Source organism: Cibotium barometz, chromosome 53, assembly GCF_041138505.1.
Source record: "Cibotium barometz isolate CiBa-2024 chromosome 53, ASM4113850v1, whole genome shotgun sequence".
Classification (NCBI taxonomy): Eukaryota; Viridiplantae; Streptophyta; class Polypodiopsida; order Cyatheales; family Cibotiaceae; genus Cibotium; species Cibotium barometz.
The window spans coordinates 41509662-41528295 of NC_141098.1; the positions used below are offsets into that span (position 1 = coordinate 41509662).

The 18634-nt window shown below is 45.7% G+C and overlaps 1 protein-coding gene across 1 annotated transcript; it reads left to right on the top strand.

Moving 5' to 3' along the window:
- Positions 1-396: 396 nt before the first annotated feature.
- LOC147608643 (uncharacterized) lies at positions 397-1972 on the top strand. Its single transcript, XM_086789354.1, has 2 exons — positions 397-780; positions 885-1972. The coding sequence occupies exons 1-2, from the start codon at positions 610-612 to the stop codon at positions 1434-1436; spliced, it is 723 nt and encodes a 240-aa protein (XP_086645480.1). The 5' UTR covers positions 397-609; the 3' UTR covers positions 1437-1972.
- The last annotated feature ends 16662 nt before the right edge of the window (positions 1973-18634 follow it).

An 18634-nucleotide genomic window follows, 5' to 3' on the forward strand; every position in this document is an offset into this window, starting at 1 on the left:
AAGTAATGCAGTTTACACGAAAAGGCCCACCCGAGATGTGTAAAGGCCCTAGCTTCTATAACGACTAAAATGTATGAAAAATTAATTAATTGCCTTGGAACCTTAACCGTAGTGGTGATATAGTTAATTGTTGCCTTGGAACCTTAGCCGTTGTGGTGCTATAATTAATTGACATGAAGCACACCAACCTATTGCTATTGCGTTTGTGTCGCTTGCTCGACACGGCAACGAGCAAATGCAGGCGAAAGGCGATCGTATGTAAGAGGGCCGTTAACAACGTGTGCCCCCCACCAGAAGAAGAACGCGGCTCCGCAGTGTGCCCCCCACCAGAAGAAGAACGCGGCTCCGCAGCGCCTTCTCCTTGCAGGCCTTTACGGAAAAGACAAGAACGCACCAGTTATGTGTTCCACTCGCACTAACCCAATTCTCAATTTCATTCTAAAGTAGTTTTACGTCACCTCGCCACCAGTTGCGGCAGTACCCGGCATATTGCACTTCATAAGAACCCCTCCTCCTCCTCTAGTCTTGTATCTACGCCCTACTGCACAGCGCCTGGATATTGCCCCGCCTATCATAACTCAATCATCAGGTGATAGAATTAAGGAGACGATGGACTCGAGGACTTCAGCAATCATCGACGCCATCCTGGCACCCGCTGGCGTCGCTCTGCTGGTGGCTTACCACGCCTTTTTGTGCTACAAAGTCCGAAAATGCCCCATGCAGACGGTGATGGGCATCGAGCAGAAAGCAAAAAGGATCTGGGTCCACGACATGTTCATAGTAATCCACTAATCTCACTCCTAATAAGGCCACAAGATAAGCTAGGCGATTTCATCTCTGCTAGATTAACATTCATGAACTTTTATATGACGTGGATGCTGCAGGACAACCACAAGAAGAATGTGCTGGCGGTGCAGACGCTTCGCAACAGCATCATGCAATCCACCGCCATGGCGACCACGGCAGTCCTCTTCACGGCCGCGTACTTCACCTTCGCGAGCAGCTTTAAGCAGATGCCGGCGGGGGGCGTAACAGGCTCATCGGCACCATCATCAGGCGGCGTGCCCGGCACGGTGAAGTCCTTTGCCGTGCTGGCATGCTTCATGGTATCGTTTCTGTGCCATACGCAGTCCATCCGCTTCTTCAACTATGTCGGTTACATGGTCAACATCCCCTTGGACTGCATGATCACACCGGAGTACGTGGCGGACCTGCTGGAGAGGGGCACCGTTTTCTACGCCTTGGGTTCACGCAGCTTATACGTAGCCTTATCGCTCCTCCTCTGGGTCTTCGGCTCCGTCCCAATGTTTCTCTGCGCCCTCGTCCTGCTTCACGCCCTCTATAACTCCGACTTCGTGCACTGCGAACTGCCTCCCCGGGACGTTACAGGCAAGGCGCTTCAGGATCATCAAAACGACATGGAGAGCCAAAACTGATGGATACAATAATTTAATGACTAGCCGTATTATCAAAGAGTGTTACGAAACTCCGCATACTGTTTAATGCGGCCTTACAGGGGTTCTTACAAAAAACCACGAAAGTAGTACCTTCTTTTTTGTATGCATTAAGCAAAATGTTTTGCTGTGAACACTGAGTTAGAGTGTGCATTGTTCGTGACTCGTGAGGGTTTGAAATGAGTTGTTTTGAGTGACTCAGTGAGTGTGCGCGTGCTCCCACGCGCGTCTGCGTTTTAGCTTCATTGTGGGGTTTTATAGGGAAAAAAAACCCAGGAATATGATATTTGCCACCTTCATTTCTACTAGATTCCGAAAATATGAATCTGCACCCAACACTGAGCCAAGTGGCCCCCAAAATCCACGTCATCATCTACTGCTCGAGACTGTGCAGAATCCCCTCACCGCGTACGCCCTGCTGGGCGGGACCCCCTTATCAGCAATGTATTGCGAGATGAATCATTTGCTCTCTTAATATAGAGAGTGTGAGTTAGCATTATGTGGAAAGGTTGATCTCCTCATCTCACAACTTCCCCAATTGCCTTTGTGTATAGCTTTTTATGTGGCAAGGGAAAGGAAATGTCGACTCTCTCACATTGGGATGGTTTTTTAAGAGTCACAAGCAACTCTTTCTTTAATCTTGGGATCTGTTGGTCCCACAACTTCAACCCTCTTTTGGCTCTGTTAAATATTATTATGGCCAAAAAATTTGAATAACAAAGGATTGAGTCTCAAGTAGGTTGGAAAGGGCTTGATCAGCTAGCCATAGAGTTTGGGTTACAGTCTAGAGAAAGACTTTTGGTTAATCAAGAGCGGGGGGAAATCCAGAAAGTTTGGGTTTCTACTGCATTTGATGATTCCTGCTGGCTTAAAGATTGGATGTGGTTCAATGGGGTTAAGCTAGACAAAGGATGAGCTAAAGCCGTGTATTTAGAATTGAGGAAAACATTAAAATGCAGAGTTGGAACTTGGAGGAAGAGATGGAAACTCATCTGGGAGTCTAACATGCCTTTGAAATTTGAGGTTTTCTTATGGAGTGTTTGCTTGTTAGCACTACTAGTTAGATCCAAACTCCCTCAAAGAAATTTTACTTCAGGCTACATTGCCCAAGGTGTAGGTTAGCCTTAGAAGATGGAAAGCATACCTTATGGGAGTGTGGACCTATTATCAAAGGATTTTGGGCTAGGATGGGGAAATGGGTGGCCATGTGCTTGGGAGTTTAGGGGTTATGGGGAGATTGGGTCTTGGGAAGGGGGGTGGGATCAAAAGAGGTTCCTAACTTGCTATTTAGTATTATCAGATATGGTTGTTTATGGGAGATATGGATATCTACGAATAGCTTAGTGTTACAAAGGGGGGACGAGGGTCTTGTTTGAACTCATTTGTGTAGGTCTGTATACTATATTAACAAGATGAATGATGCTAACACACTTCAGGCAATACAATCCCTCCATGATGGGATCAGATGATCTGTAGTGCAGCATACTTTAGTACATACTAGGATATGATTGTATGCAGATTTGTCTAACTGAAGATGTGAAGATCAAGCTGCCCAAGTTTGGACCCAAGACCAAAAGATGGTATCTCAAGGAAAAACACCTTGTGTATACATTTGTGGCATTTGTGGAAAATCCCTTGGGAACTAGACTTTTGATTAAGGTTTGGACTGGCAAGTATGTATTGGAAAGGCTCCCATCTAAAGGTTTCACCACCACTGAGTCCATGATAATAGCTTGTATGCAGTTGGGTTACCATGTGTCTTGGAGTCAATCTTCATTTGTGTGGGAGGATGGTGGAGCTTTTGTAAGTCAATCTAGTGTTGTAAATATGGGCTTTTAGCTTTAATATTATAAAAATTTTCAAAAAAAGAAAGAGTGTGAGTTAGATAGTGGTTACAAGGGTGTAACTAACAAATGTCCCATGCCTTTATGCATGTGTAAATACATGTGCATGTATGTGTATGGTGTGTATGTATGATGCAATACAATATGTGTATTGTGTGTATGCATAATGCAATATAATGTTTGTCATATTTATATATATATATATTTTTGTTTTTCGAGTCGGGGTCAAAGACGAGCGTGCTCGTCTCTGAGACTCGAGCAGAGAAATACTTTTGTCATTAGCTTCGTCGTCTCGGTTTTGTGAGAGCGGTTTCACTACTTCCTTAAGGCATAACCTCGGAAGACCCATTAGGAGCCCAGGAACTGTGGGACTTGCCATTAGGCTCCCCAACTAAAAACTCTGCAAACCCGGCGGGTTTCCGAAAAAGAATTGCCCTACCCACAATGTGCGTCTGCTCGAACCATGTTTACAAATATGAATGATGCAATAAAATGTTTGTCCGGATCAAATGGGGCATTAATATATGCAAAGTAAGTAGAATGGTTGTCGAAGAAGCCCCTAGTAGCAGCTTCATCGTGGGCGCCAATCGCAGGCTTGCGGAAGCAAGATCAATTAAACTCGATGAAGAGAAGAGGACACCAAAGGAGATGGAGTTGTGCGGAGTGCGATCGAAGCTCGAGCGGTGGGCCGTCGGAGAGAGGGTTGTAGAGCGGAAGACGGGCTGTCCCCTTTAGATTCTAGGTCTGCAAGTTGTGTAGATAGAGGACAACAATCAGCCTCAGCAGGTGTACGAGCACGAGCTGCAAGGGGCCAAGTGCTATGGATAGCCAACATAGAATTTGTCAAGGGCGCTGTGAAAATTTGCAGGTTGGCGCAATGGTGTGGACGTATAACGAAGGCCATGAGAGACATGGAGGACTTGATAGCCTTGCCGGACTTCGCCAGCAGCGGTAGCAAACTCGTCAGTGTCGGGTGCTGTCAGGAAATCCAATGAGGGATGACAGACCTCAGGGTCTTCAGTGCCATCAAGGGTCTCATCAACGGGGGCAGCACAAGGCTGAGCAAACCCTGTTTTGACCAGGGTTGTTGCATACAGTTTGGAGGCTGCTGCAATTGAAACAGGAGGCAGGGGAGCGGTGAGGCCAAAGGGTGGCCCAGAGCTTCTGTTGAGAAAGGGAGAAAGAGCACTTTTTGCGTTGTAGCCTTTGTAGGAGAAGGCCTCTGGAATAGTCACCACCGAGCACTCCCTTTGGTGGGAGATTGACCTCCATCATCTCTGGAGGAGGTACTTTCAGCAAGCATGACGCCACCGAAGTGGGTGGAGGTGGTTAATTGACCACGGGAAGGTTGGGAAGGTGCTGCAGAAGGAGCAGGGGCCACCAGCTTAAAGATCCGAGATGCTGAAGGTTGTAGGATAGCAGAGTGTGTCTATTCTCCAAGGTTTGTAGGAAGTTCTGGCTAGGAAGAGCATATGTAGACCCCCACAACACAACTTGACCGAGCCAAAGAGCTGGCAGGCCCATTTGCAAGAAGAACACAGAGCTCGGCCGTCTCAGCCATGCTCGATTTTAATGGGGGGCCCGAAACAGAGAGATGGGGCTCACAGAATACCCATGTCTTTGACAAGTCAAAGGCCCGAAAAATTTCGCTCGCCTCCTATTCATAAAAAAATTACTCCTAATGCCTAATTCATCAAATCATACATATTTTTAATTTGTGATGACAAAAATACAAAATACTCAAAATTGAGAGAAACAACCCTCCTCCACCATCACCATAATAAAACATATTCACAGAGCCCTCTTTGACAAGCGATGGCAGGTCGAGAGAGAGAGAGAGAGGGAGGAGGGGGCGGAGGGATAGACGAGGATCTAGTAGCAAAAATAACAGTGTTTTTATAACTAGAAGGGTAGCCTGGTACATGTTGGGCCATTTTGTTGCTAGAAACACTGCTATTTTCGTTGCAATGGGTTCGCTGCTCAGTAGCGGCGAAAATATCGCTGCACAACAGTGATATTTTGTGTTCCGCAGAGCGAGCTGAGCAGTGAAAGCTCTGCACAGCAAAAAAAGAGCTGGGATAGACTGGGGAGTCTACACAGCACTCCCTAGTTTGTCCCAACTTTTTTTTGGTTAAAATAGAGTCACAGTTTCAGATTTATAACACAAACACAAATATAAGAAACACATACATTATGGAGAATGCAATTGAGTCCAAAAAGTTATTATATTTCATAAATTATTGGGCCTTTGGTCATATATACATAAAGTTTCTACAATAAAGAGGTATGAAGAGGTGTCTAACTGGAATCCTCATCGGATTTCGAGTGATCATCATCATCGTCTTCCTCGTCCTCGTCGTCACTCGTTTCACGCTGATAATTAGGATCATCCTCGTCATCTTCCCCTTCATCCTACATACATGCCATCAAGCGCAAGGTAAGCAAGAGAATTAAAATACAATTACACATAGAAAAGAGAATAGTTTAGGCTCACTTACCTCATCTGCTTGAGTCCCAAAAATGGACTCATCCAAGCATATGCCTCGTGTACGCATCCACGCCCATAATTGCGGACGAGGGGCTCTATACCCATAGTCATACTCCTTCTTTGTTGGGTCATGCCCAACAACCTCCCTCTATAAAAAATAATTAAAAAAATATATAATTATTTAAAGAAAACAATATAGTACAAAATGAAATGAAAAAATGAAATGAAAGAAGAGAAGAAATGATTACTTATGAAACGAGCAAGAAAGGAGGATTTCCCGCCGGAGCCGAAGTGTGAAGCCCCTCGCTTCCATAGTCGGGAAGCACTCGCCACCGCTTGTTGTTGAAAAGCACTTGGATGCTTTCTCACGAAGCTGCGTGCGTGCCACCTCCACTCCTCCATCATGCACATGCTAGGCTTCTTCAAATTATTCTTTGCTGCTCTCTTGATATTTGCTCTCCTATTAGAGTGCAAAAGCTTGATCCGCCTCTTCATCAACTCCTCGGAGAAGCAAAGACTTGCATGTGGCATAGGGAACTCCGACTTAAGCACATCGATAACATATTACTTAGAAAGTTCATCTTGTGCTTTCCATTTTTCGAAGGAGTCCACGAACTCCAGGTTTGCAAGTACATGCACACGGTTCATGACTTACTTTCCTTGTGCATCCATTGCGAGGGCACCATCTGCATCCACGTTGTATGGTAAGAGGTGTGGATCGAATGGTGGAATGGGTCTCCTTGGGGGACTGCCTCATAATGTGTAGATGAAGAGCCCCCTGTTGGGGAGATGCATCGGGAGATCTAGTGCTGCTTTTGCCAAAGCAAAAGCAACCTACTCTCCCCCTACTAGCATGTCTAGTATCCCCCCCAGACTCCCTACTACGTTATCGTCGTGGTGAAGACCGACGTGAGGGAGTGGGGGTGGGTCTAGTAGAGGAAGGTGGCATAGGCTCATCACAACCATATCATGATGGGCTTGCACCACTCGGCCCCGCGCCTATCAAAGGCATGGTCTGCTCCGACTCGGAGCAAGTGGGGTAGATCGCCTCCATGGCGTGTCGACTGGCTAAGTGGGGTAGTCGTCGTCCATGGCGTCGATTGGCCCGATTGTAAGCTTGCTTACATATAAGATTAAAATATAAGACTTATAGAATGCATAAAAGATTAACTTTATGTATGTGAAAAGGTTTGATGGAACCATACCCGTGTCTATGTAAACTAAGACCAAGCTTGCTGTCCATATCATTCATTTATAATGGATAGCAAATTTGCCACATCAGGGTCTTGACGGGTCGATCGACATTGCTGCTACATACATGCATAAGGCAACAAAACACGATTGCTCTAACCCAAGCCATACTTAAAGCTTAGACAAAGACTACAATAAGTGATATTAGAACATTGTTAAGACCTCCTACAATACTGCTAAGACAAGTAGGGTGGATAGTGCCCCTTTTGGATGATAGCTTCTGAGGACTTTCCACACGCTCCCCACTATTAAAGCCAAAGAAAACTCCTCTCATTAGGACTTGTTTGGGGTCTTCTTGGGCCCTTTAATTTGCCCCAAGACTAATGACAGTCATTAAGGAGTGGTGCAATGGAAAATGTTGGGTTTCCCTGCCCCTAATATGTAGGGGTCAAACTTGAATCATACGTTTTTTTAATAAAGAAATTGGGCTGAAAAATGCAAAATCTTTCAATAAAATCAAATTTCCCACCTTTTTTTAATAAAGACAGCTCAAACTGGCATAAATGACCCCACCTCAAAAAGTGGGCTAGGGCCAGAAACGCCCCCCCATCATTATCCCTCATTTAAAGCTACTTTTCCCTCTCCCCACTCCCTCTTCCTCTCTCTAAAACTAGCAATTAGGTTTTGAGTCTCTCTCTAACTAAAAGAGTCTTTTTTGGCCTCCTCCCTCCCCATTCTGCCTTCCCCTTCCCTCCTAAAGTTAGATCTATCTTTCTGTGCCTTCTTGGCTATGGAAAGCTTGGAAAACAGTCCACTTTTACCCCCATCAAGTCCATCCTCTCTTGCTTGCACACATTCTTCACTCTCCTCTTGCTAGCTTATACACATTCTTGACTCCTCTTGCCAGCTTATATGCTCTGCTAGCATTAGGTTGCAGAGATCTTCTTGGCTATGGAAAGCTTGGAAAACAGTCCACTTTTTTCCCCATCAAGTCCATCCTCTCTTGCTTGCACACATTCTTCACTCTCCTCTTGCTAGCTTATACACATTCTTGACTCCTCTTGCCAGCTTATATGCTCTGCTAGCATTAGGTTGCAGAGATCTTCTCACACACCTACAACTTCATAGCATTTAGCTTAATCGATTAGCCAAGCACAATGAGTCGCCGACCTCGTTCAAGGGTGGAGTCCTTTAGCAGCAGCAACAAACAAGACGACATTGGCTTGTGGGTTACAAGCACCTTTGCAAAAGGAATGTGGGTGACGATGCGTCCAAGCACAAGGGGAGCCCACAAAGTCTCTCGCAGATACATAGGGTTAAAGTCACACCATTGGAAGGGCTGCATAGTGGATCTCAAGCAGGGGGCTGACGGAAGCAAGCAGGTGATGATCCAACACGTCTACAAGGCATCGCAACTCCGTGTTCACAATGCCAATCACAAACGCTTTCTTGCAAATTGTAAGTTTTATTTGTGCTTCTTGTTTTATGGGCTGCACTGAGACATGCTAATATCATTTCATGTTACGGAAGCTTGATTTTTTCAAGTGTGTTCTTGTAATGTTCTGTGCAGACATCTTTCCGTCAACATTTGTGGAATGGGAGCCTTTAGAGGCCCTTTCTGGAACCTTTGAGGCGCACCACTTTGAAATCGGCAAGCTACTATATACTGGTTGTTCGGCATCAGAGCTTTTAGAGCGCTCAGTTTTCTTCTTTCATGCAGAGTATATTGTACCCACGTCAAGAGATGGTTCTGGGACTCTACGGAGGCTCCCTACACCAAGTCTCACGGACCATGATTGGCCAAAGCCCGACAATACTTTGGTTGCACTAACCAGACGTCGGATTGAGATTGATGTGTGCAATGCAATGAAGTGCATCTATGGGTCACATCGTGCGACTCTCACGTTCTTCATGCCTTTACATTTGTTTGTGTTTTTGTTCAAGGAGGCTGATGTTCACCAGACTCCTACAATGTGGATTGCAAAGGGAGGCACAGTAATGAGTGCCTTTCTGCCACCTTCGTGGGATTTGAAGGTTATTCAACATCAGGGTGACAAGATAAAGTGCATGGTGGTGTCGGAGAAGATGGTCGTTCGGTACCAGCTTGGAAAGCAACAACTCTCTATTATCTTTCCTTACAGACGTTGGAAGCTGACTGGAGGCGAATGGCAAGCACTCGATTCGGACATCAACGATGCAGAACAGCTTGATGTACATGTTAGCACGCAAGTTGATGTGTGGGATATCGTAGTAAATGCTGATTGGAATATGGCGAACCTAAGGGAGTACTTAGGCCTTAGGTTTGCACTAAAAGGTGACTTTTCATTTGTGATTGATAACACACCTCTACGTAAGAGGAAAGAGGCATCTTACTTTTGTAAAAGCATTCCCTTCCCTAGATGTATCCATATCAAGCAAGCTATGTAACAGATTTTGAGAGATTAATTCAAAACAATTTTGGCTACTCGCAATTTGCGTTCAATTTTATGCACTTTTAAGTTATGTCGCGTGTTTTTATTTTTTTGGAGGTTTTAAGTGAGTTTTTAAACATAAAAAAGTTTTAAAGACCTCTTTATAAGTCACTTTTGGCCACTTTGAGTTCATCTCCTCACTCTCGGCATCTTTGCGGTCCCCTCGCCTTCGTCGCTACTCAAGCATGGCCACCCCCGCCCAAGCTCTCCTATCTCAATTGCACAAGCTTGACCTCGGTCACTTGATCGAGAAGCTTGCACCCATCTTTCAGACATCTATTGACATGGAAGGCACCGCCGAACTCCATAATGACATGTTTGGGGCGTTCACTAGCTACATGGACACATACATGGCTGAATATTGTGTCAACTTTGAAGACGAGGAGGGAACTTGGGTGCCTGTGGATCTTATCAAGCATACCTACAAAGCGGACAAAAATTTCAGGTTCAGGCTTGCAAGATTCCTCAAAGGCCTTAGTAGCACATATCTAAGGGAGGAGGAAGAAGATAACCTGGTAGGTCTTGGAATGGGCAACATCGGCACAAGTTTTTTGAGGTGGGACATGACTCTTGCCCTCCTGATCTTGGAGGGAACAGAGAAAAGCAAGGGAAAGAGGAAGGCCACTCCTCCAAAGAAAGCCACACCTTATCTCTTGATCAAGGAAGCTGACCCAAAGGAGGAGATTGTCACCCCAGTGCAAGAAGCATCTCTTGCACTTGTGACTCTGGCGGAAGAACCGCAAGCTGAGGCTGTGAAACGGGACATCGAAGGGGACGATGTCATGGATGAAGTTCCAGAGCTCGAAGTGCGAACTCTACACCCCATCATAGTAGAAGGTGTAGAGTTCTTATTTTTGGATGACATCGCCCATGTCCTTGGGCTGCACCAGGATGAAACTCTCTCAGTCATTGCTATGTACGCGGGCATGCGAGACACACAACAACCGTCCAAAGATGATGACATCCGCATTGACTTCAGTTCCGCAGATGTCACAAAGGTGCTTGCGCTCCCGGAAAATCATGCCTCAATAGAGTCTCTTGTGGCAGAGACTCTTGTACAAATATCCCAGTGCAAGGATTTCTACGAGAGTGTGCCAGAAACTAGCTTTGCCCCTCACAAGCCGCTTGCCATTTCGGATTCCGTCAGCCTCGGGAGCATCAATATTAGTGATGCAGACCTTGCGGATCATGATGATGCCACTGAGGTAGTACACCCAATTTCTTCCCTTCTTAATTTGTAATTTTTTGAAGTCAACTCATTCTTCTATCTACTTTGTAGACCGCAAGAGAAATGGACTGGTTCGCAAGCCGAAAGGGTGGAGCATGAAAGGAGGTGGAGGAGAAAGATGCTGCGCTATGGCACTACATCCTGAGCTTCAATGCCGAGATGCTTCGCGTAATTCACGACGACTTTTCAAATGATGCGCAAGCTGAATTTTTAAAGTGCAGAGCCCTAAGCGCCATCCTGTCTGAAGCCCCTATAGCCCAAAATGCCCATAAATGTATTCTTGTAAATAGGGAAGCAGCTATCTATAGCTTTGGTGATAAAAGTGCAGGGTCTTTCCTAGGATTTTGTGGCCTTAGCCTTGGACAAGGCATCACTGATGCCAAAGAGATAGCCGAACGCATTGGTGACAAACCATCAGTAAAGACTCTCACGCACGAGGCTTTCACCAAGCTCATCAAGCGAGTTGGCTAGATCCAATGTACTCATTTGCCTTTTGTGAAAATCAAATAATTAATGACATCAAGATGTTTTTCGAGTTGATTTTAAGTTTTATCTTCTTGATGTGTTTATATGTTGTTGTTGTCGTGTCCTGTCATGATGTTTCAATCAATTTTTGTGAACGCTCGTCTGCCACCGCCCGTCCGACTTTGGCTCGACTCGACGGGCCGATTTCTCCTGCGTATGGCCCCAAAAGGGTAGATCAGCTGTGCGGGGTGCGCCGGGGCCGGGGGGCCGGTGGTCGCGCCGTGGAACCTGTACCGCCCGTCCGACTTTGGCTCGACTCGACGGGCCGATTTCTCCTGCGTATGGCCCCAAAAGGGTAGATCAGCTGTGCGGGGTGCGCCGGGGCCGGGGGGCCGGTGGTCGCGCCGTGGAACCTGTTAGATCAGCTGTGCGGGGTGCGCCGGGGCCGGGGGCCCGGTGGTCGCGCCGTGGAACCTGTGTTCCACGGCGCGACCACCGGCCCCCCGGCCCCGGCGCACCCCGCACAGCTGATCTACCCTTTTGGGGCCATACGACGCAGGAGAAATCGGCCCGTCGAGTCGAGCCAAAGTCGGACGGGCGGTTGGCAGACGAGCGTTCACATGAGGTCGAATGTACATAGCGACAACAATTACATGCAAAAGACTACAATTACCTTGACAAGACGACAATCACTTGCAATAGAAAATAACTTTTTTGAAAATAGACATGGTTTTTCATTAATCAAATTGAGATTACAAAACACGGATTTGTTGCATTACAAAGGCTTCCCCTATCTAGTGAAAGAGAGCTTGCTCTCCACGGATATGCCTAGTTAGATGAAGATCAGATGGCTTCAAAGTGACACGTTTTGCATGCACCATGCACAAAACCGCATCTTGGAAAAGTGAAACCAAAATATTCTCGGCACCTTGTTGCAGAGCGCCTAGTGCCGCCGCTTGCACACGATTGACATCCCGGCACTGGTCGTGGATAATCTCTTTGACGAGACGCCCAAAAGGTGCCTTCGGAATAATTGGTGTGCAGGTCTTCTGATATTTGCGAATTTCTCTAAGGGCAACTGTCCCTGGTCTCCACCTTTGCTTCTTCTGCGTTGTTGGGGGCGGTGGTGCTTGCGCGTGGCGAGTCCAAGCTGGCGTGTCATTTTTAAACTTTTGTCGCTGCTCTTGGAAGTTATCGGAAGGGGGTTCTGTGCGTTTAGGAATGGTTTTCCCCTTCTTAGCCTTTGCAGGTGTTGGAGTTTTCTTTGCCTTTGCAGATGGAGTCTTCTGAGCTGCTCTCTGCTCTACCTCCTTCCTTACTCGCTCCTCTTCATCTTTCCTTTCTTTTTCCTCACGAAGCCTCCGTGTGTTTGCTGCCCTGGCTTCTCGTTCAAGCTTCTGTCTCTTATTTTCTACTTCCTCAGCTGAGAGTTTTCTCTTTCCTTTACCAAGTGCACGAGCCAAGACTCTGTCTAGCATTGCATTGAGAATCCTATTGCTCGACAGGTGCTCCCTTTCTACTGTGTCTTCATTTCTCCTCTTTGTATATTCTGCTCGAAGACTTTGTATAGCCGCTTCCAAAATTGTGTCATCTTCGTATCCGGCCATTCGCAGGTCAGCAACAAATCCGTGAGCTTTTCTGTTAAGCCAATCCTCCTCCGCAGCAAAGAATGCTAATCTTCTCTTGTTGCTTGCGGCGGCCTGAGCTTCTTCTACAGCCTTCTTATCTGCCTTCGCCTTCCTAACTGCCTCGTCTTCTTCCGCCTTCTTGGCAGCCTCATCCTCTTGTGCTTTCTTTGCTGCCTCGTCCTCCTGTGTTCTGACGGTCTCTTCGGCTTCTTTTCTTGCTCTCTCAGCTGCCTCCATGTCCTCTGCTTCTTTGTGTAATCTCTTCGCTTCTTGGCGTTCTTGGGCTTCTTGGGCCTCTCGCTCAAGCCTCACACGCTCAGCTTCCAGATCTATTTGGGCTTGTGGGTAAATGTTTGGGATTTCAGTTCTATGTGCCACCGGTAAGGGCCCAAGGTCTTTGAAAATGTCATCCTGCGTATTGGAGGGAGGATCATTTGGGGGCTCCATGTGCGTGAGATATTAGTGCACGAGCGAGCGAGAGAGAGAGAGAGAGAGAGAGCGCAAGAGAGTCAAGGGGAGAGGAAGAGAGAGAGCTCACAAGTCAAGACTTTTAAAAATGACTATAAAACTCACTGATATTTATAGGGGGCCAAAATTACAAAAAAGTCAATTTACAAAATGAACGCGCCAAAAAGTGGCGAACAAGAATTATTGGGTGGGTAACCACATGCGGCCATTTCTTAGTCGACCACTGTGCCATTGCCTCGCTCTTTCACGTGCCATTGACGCATTGCACCCTTCTCTTTCGCCTTGAACCTACCACCTTCATGATTTTGCACCTCAAAGACAAATTTCCAGCTTGCTTTTGGGCCTTTCTCCCAATAAGTGCACGGTAAAACCAATTGAACATTTCTTGAAACGCATTGCTGCGAACCTTGCCACCGCCATGACCCGTGTTCTTAAAATAGGCCGCCTTGGCTTGGTAATGTGATCGTTCCATGCCTTGGTTGCTCCAGAGTGCAAGAGACCCATATTCATCTAGAAAGAAGGAACTGTGCGCATAGAGAATATGCATGTAGTGTGTTATATGAGTTTCCCCCCAAGATCGATCATTTCTTCTGTGAATCTGTCAATCGAAGTCTTGAATGTAGCTATCTCTGCTTCATCAAGATACGGGCGCTCAAGAAGCCTCATCATCTCATCACAAGCTTCCCACACATGTGCACGCTTCAATCCTAGTGTCGCCTCATTGCCTCGATAGGTTGTTACATCACAACTCTGCTTCCATAATTCAAAATGTGTATGGCTTTGAGCCTCACCATAGTTTGAGAGCAGGTGTCTTGCTTTTGCACCACCCATACATATCTTATTAGGGTTATCTTGGGTACTTGATGGGTTTTTGCGATCCTTAGAGAGGGTGACAGCACCTGCGTGAAGCCCCACGGATGATAAAACAACTTCAAGCTCTTCGATGCCCTGTTCTCGCCGTGACTCTGGCTCCATGTTCCAAGCATAATTGATGTGGAGCATCAACAATTTGTCCAGAATTCTAAGTCTTGCGTGTAAGGTACACACATGTACTCGCGACAGTGGAATTGAAAGAATAGGGTTCCAAGTAGCATCCTCCTCTGCGCAAGATGGTGCCTTGCTTTGATTGCAGCTCATAATTCCATTGAGCCAGACATGCATACCCTTCCCTTTTTGTAATTGATTTGAGCCCTTTGCACTTGCCTGCTTACGACCTTTCACCTTGGTTGCTTGTTTGGCCTTCCCCACTGCGACACTTGGCATCCTTGGATGACAACAAAAGATGCATGGAAACAAAGTGTTAGCACCGCTTTTAGTTCCCAACATGCATTTGAGGGTCTTGAGATCACCACCAAGGTGCCACTCTATTTCAAAGTGACCAGTGCCAGGCACATGCAAGACTTCACCATTTGATTGCCTGTGTATCACTCCTTGAATACCTGTACGGGTGAAGTACCACCTCAGACTGTCATGGTCCTCGTGCGGAAGGGTCCATGCCGCCTGCCACCATATGTTCTTCTCAGACTGCACTCCAAAGTAATCTTGCTTGCGTCGCTTTGTGTGCAAGTTATTCTCCGCATCACCTGTTTCATCTTCGCCGTCTAAGCTCTTTCACTTCAATGCCCTGCTCATGAGTGTCAGACTTGTACGTTCCACCCTTTGGCCCTTTACAACCTAACATTCATCCAATTTGAGGACAAATATAGCCTTTCCATCCGTCTCCTCTAATGTCATATCATAAAACTGAATCATAGCTCGTTGAAGCGCCTCCACCTCGACGTAAACATTGTTAAACTTGTTGTAAGCAAAATCTTTTGAATTTGACATTGGCATGCTACCATCCACCCATCTGTAGCCACCTAGCAAGTCGGCAATATTGTTGTTTGCTGACTTCCTTGCCATAACTATATTGTATGGTGTTGGAAGTATAGATCGTGTCATTCCTTTGCCTCGTAGATGTGCTGTGATGCAAGTATACAAAGCCCTGTATCCCTTATCACTGATACCTGCTGTGTCGCACACAGTGAGCATGTCAACGGGACTAACAATCTGCTCGAATTCCTTGAGAAAATACTTTTGAATTCTGTCACGCAGCGCACCATTTACTGGATTGGTTATCATATTGATTACTTTCTGCTCTGGAATAATGTGCTCAAGGATAGACTCCTCAGTATTGGAACAACCTAATATTGCTTTAGCACATTCCCTGGACATCACATAGTTCAGAGTCAATGACATAACTATATGAAAAAGGAATGTAATGCTAGTTTTGAAGCTATGATTACCTTGTTTGACGCACACGTCACTTGCGAGCCCCCCCATCTTTGGAAAGAAGACTCAGAGACTTGCGCTTTCGCTGCCTTGCATTATATCCCACGGGGAGGTGAGTGAAATGATCGACATGTCGGCGAAGGTTCCGAGTTGAGTTTCGAAGACGGAGATAGTTCTCTATAGCTCGATCCCTCCTTTCCACACCTTTATCAAGCTTCATCTTCTGCTCTGCATCCTCCTTCTCTAGATCCTTGACTCGAGCCAGCATATGTTCCTTTGTGGCCATGAAAGTTGACGCACATTCTTCCTTTTCTGCCTTGCATAATTTTAGAAGCTTCCTGAGGTGATTTTGATTTGAGAGTTCCTGCAAGTACAAAGAATAGAGCCTCTGACAGTACCCTAAGAAACCATTATAACCATCACCCAAGAAGCGTACGACCTGCATGATATTACGAAAAGGGGGAGGTGCACCAGTCTGTGGATCAAGGGGATAAATGCTTCCATCAGTCCAAAGATCAATGGCTTTTGCACCTTGAAGTCGTAGCACCTCAGCAGGAATACATCCCTTCGTTCGATTACTTCGCATTGTGGCATACTCCTCGTCTAAGTCCACGTGCAAGGGAAACTTTGATTGCTTGTTGGTGATGTCCCGTAGAGCCATTGTACCTAGTAAATGGAGATGGAGATGTAGATGGATACAGAGATGGAAATGTGGATGGTGATGGAGATGGAGATGTAGATGGATACAGAGATGGAAATGTGGATGGTGATGGAGATGATGGAGATGGAGGATGGAGGTGGAGGATGGAAATGTGGATGGTGATGGAGGAGATGAAGATGGAGATGGTGATGGAGATGGAGGTGGAGGAGATGCAGATGGATATAGAGATGAAAATGGAGGCCTTGAGGAGATAGATATGGAGAGCTTGCTAGTGATGGAGATGGAGAGCTTCAGCTTGCAAGGATGTGTAGATCTGTACCTTCACAGGAGGGGATGGTGAGCTCTTCCATGAGAGCTGGTGGAGAGGATGATAGATATGGAGAGCTTGCTAGTGATGGAGATGGAGAGCTTCAGCTTGCAAGGATGTGTAGATCTGTACCTTCACAAGAGGGGATGGTGAGCTCTTCCATGAGAGCTGGTGGAGAGGATGATGGAGTAGGAGGTCCAGATCTGCAGGCCATGGCTCCTAGAGAGAGAAAAAGAAGCCCTTACCCAAGTAAAACACCCTAAACGCGTTTTAGAGAGAGAGTGTAGAGAGAGAGTGGGATCTGCAGCACCTCCAAAAAGAGAGGGAACAAAGTGACGAAAATTTTCAAACATTCTTTGTTAAAGGTACTTCACTACAAGACAAAAAGGCAGTTAGGTCCATATTCCTTCCCAAGGACAGAAGATCTAATGATTAGATTACCTTTTGGCCTATTTTCTTTTTTGTAGAAAAGGAAAAATGCATTTTCAGGCCTAGGCCACTAGCTTGGTCAAAGCTTGATTAGCATTTTAAGCATTTCACTAAGTGTCCAAATAAAAGGGCCCAAGAAGACCCCAAACAAGTCCTAATGTTACACAAGAGAAGGATAGTGAGAAGATCGAGGGCTCCCCCTGCACTATAACCATCTACTCGCGGATAACCACTCCTAACTTGGCATAAGCAGCATTCTAGATGGCATATAATAATGCCTCATATCTTTATGCATAAGTCCATTTCCTAAACCCGGCACCCAAGGGTGAAATAAACATGAAGTTGAATGAATAAGGCTGCTTATCTCGACATTGTCAAGCCAACCAAGAGAAAACAATAACACAAGCTTAGATAAAAAATACAACATGTGATATTAAGACATTGTTATGACCTCCTACAATACTACTTAGACAAGCAGGGTGGATAGTACCCCTTTCGGATGATAGCTTCTAAGGACTTTCTAGACGCTCCCCACTATTAAAGCCAAAGGCACCTCCTCTTTTATAAGAGAAGTATAGTGAGAAGATCGAGGGTTCCCCCTCCACTATAATCACCTACTCGTGGGGATAACCACTCCTAACCTGACATAAGCAACATTCTAGATGGCATATAACAATGCCCCATATCTCTTAACCTAAACCAGAGCGAATGCATAGTCTAAATCATACACTATGTATAGATTATACATACCCTAAATCAAAACATTAGTTCATTAGTTCATATGCCATGCATAGCCTACTCATATGCCATGCATAGCCTTTGCATAGGCTATGCATGGCGTATGCATACTATGCATAGCGTATGCATAGGTTATGCATAGCCTATACCTATACATAGGCTATGCATAGCCTATACCTATCTATGCATAGGCTATGTATAGCCTATGTATACCGTATGTATAGCCTATGCATAGGCTATGCATAGGGTAAGTATAGGCTATGCATAGCGTATGCATAGGGTATGCATACCCTATGCTTACCTATGCATAGCTATGCATAGCGTAAGTAGAGGTAAGCCCTCTTTGTTTATGCTTCTTCTCTTTGTGTTTTTACACCCTTGGGTGCCGGGGATTAGGTTTACGTCAAGGCATAGCCCTATGGATACGCTATGCATAGCCTATGCATAAGACCTATAGGCTCTTGACCTAAACCTAATCCCCGGCACCCAAGGGTGTAAAAAATCAAAGAGAAGAAGCATAAACAAAGAGGGCTTACCTCTACTAGCCGAATCTGGTATATGAACCACTACATGGCTAGAACCATTGGGTGGTTGTTTGCTTAAATAGACCTACAAAAAATTATCATAATAAATCAAAACACTAGTTCATTAGTTCATTAGTTCATAATAAATCAAAACACTAGTTCATTAGTTCATAAGCACTATGCATACGCCCTATGCATCTGCTATGCATAGGCCATGCATAGCCTATACATACGCTATGCATAAGGCCTATGCATAGCATTTGCATAAGGCTATTATTGCAATAGCCTATGCATAGCCTTATTGCAATATCTATGCATAGCCTACACATAGCCCTATGCATAAGCCCTATTGGATAAGGCCTATGCATAGCCCTATTGCATAAGAGGGCTATGTATAGGGCCTATGCATAGCCTTGTTGTAATAGCTATGCATAGCCTATGCATAAGTCCTATTGCATAAGGCCTAT

Bases quoted from the DNA above. Each gene is read 5' to 3' on its own strand.
- LOC147608643 (XM_086789354.1), top strand. From the start codon at position 610: ATGGACTCGAGGACTTCAGCAATCATCGACGCCATCCTGGCACCCGCT. The intron at 781-884 runs GTAATCCACTAA...TGGATGCTGCAG, and splicing joins GGGTCCACGACATGTTCATA to GACAACCACAAGAAGAATGT.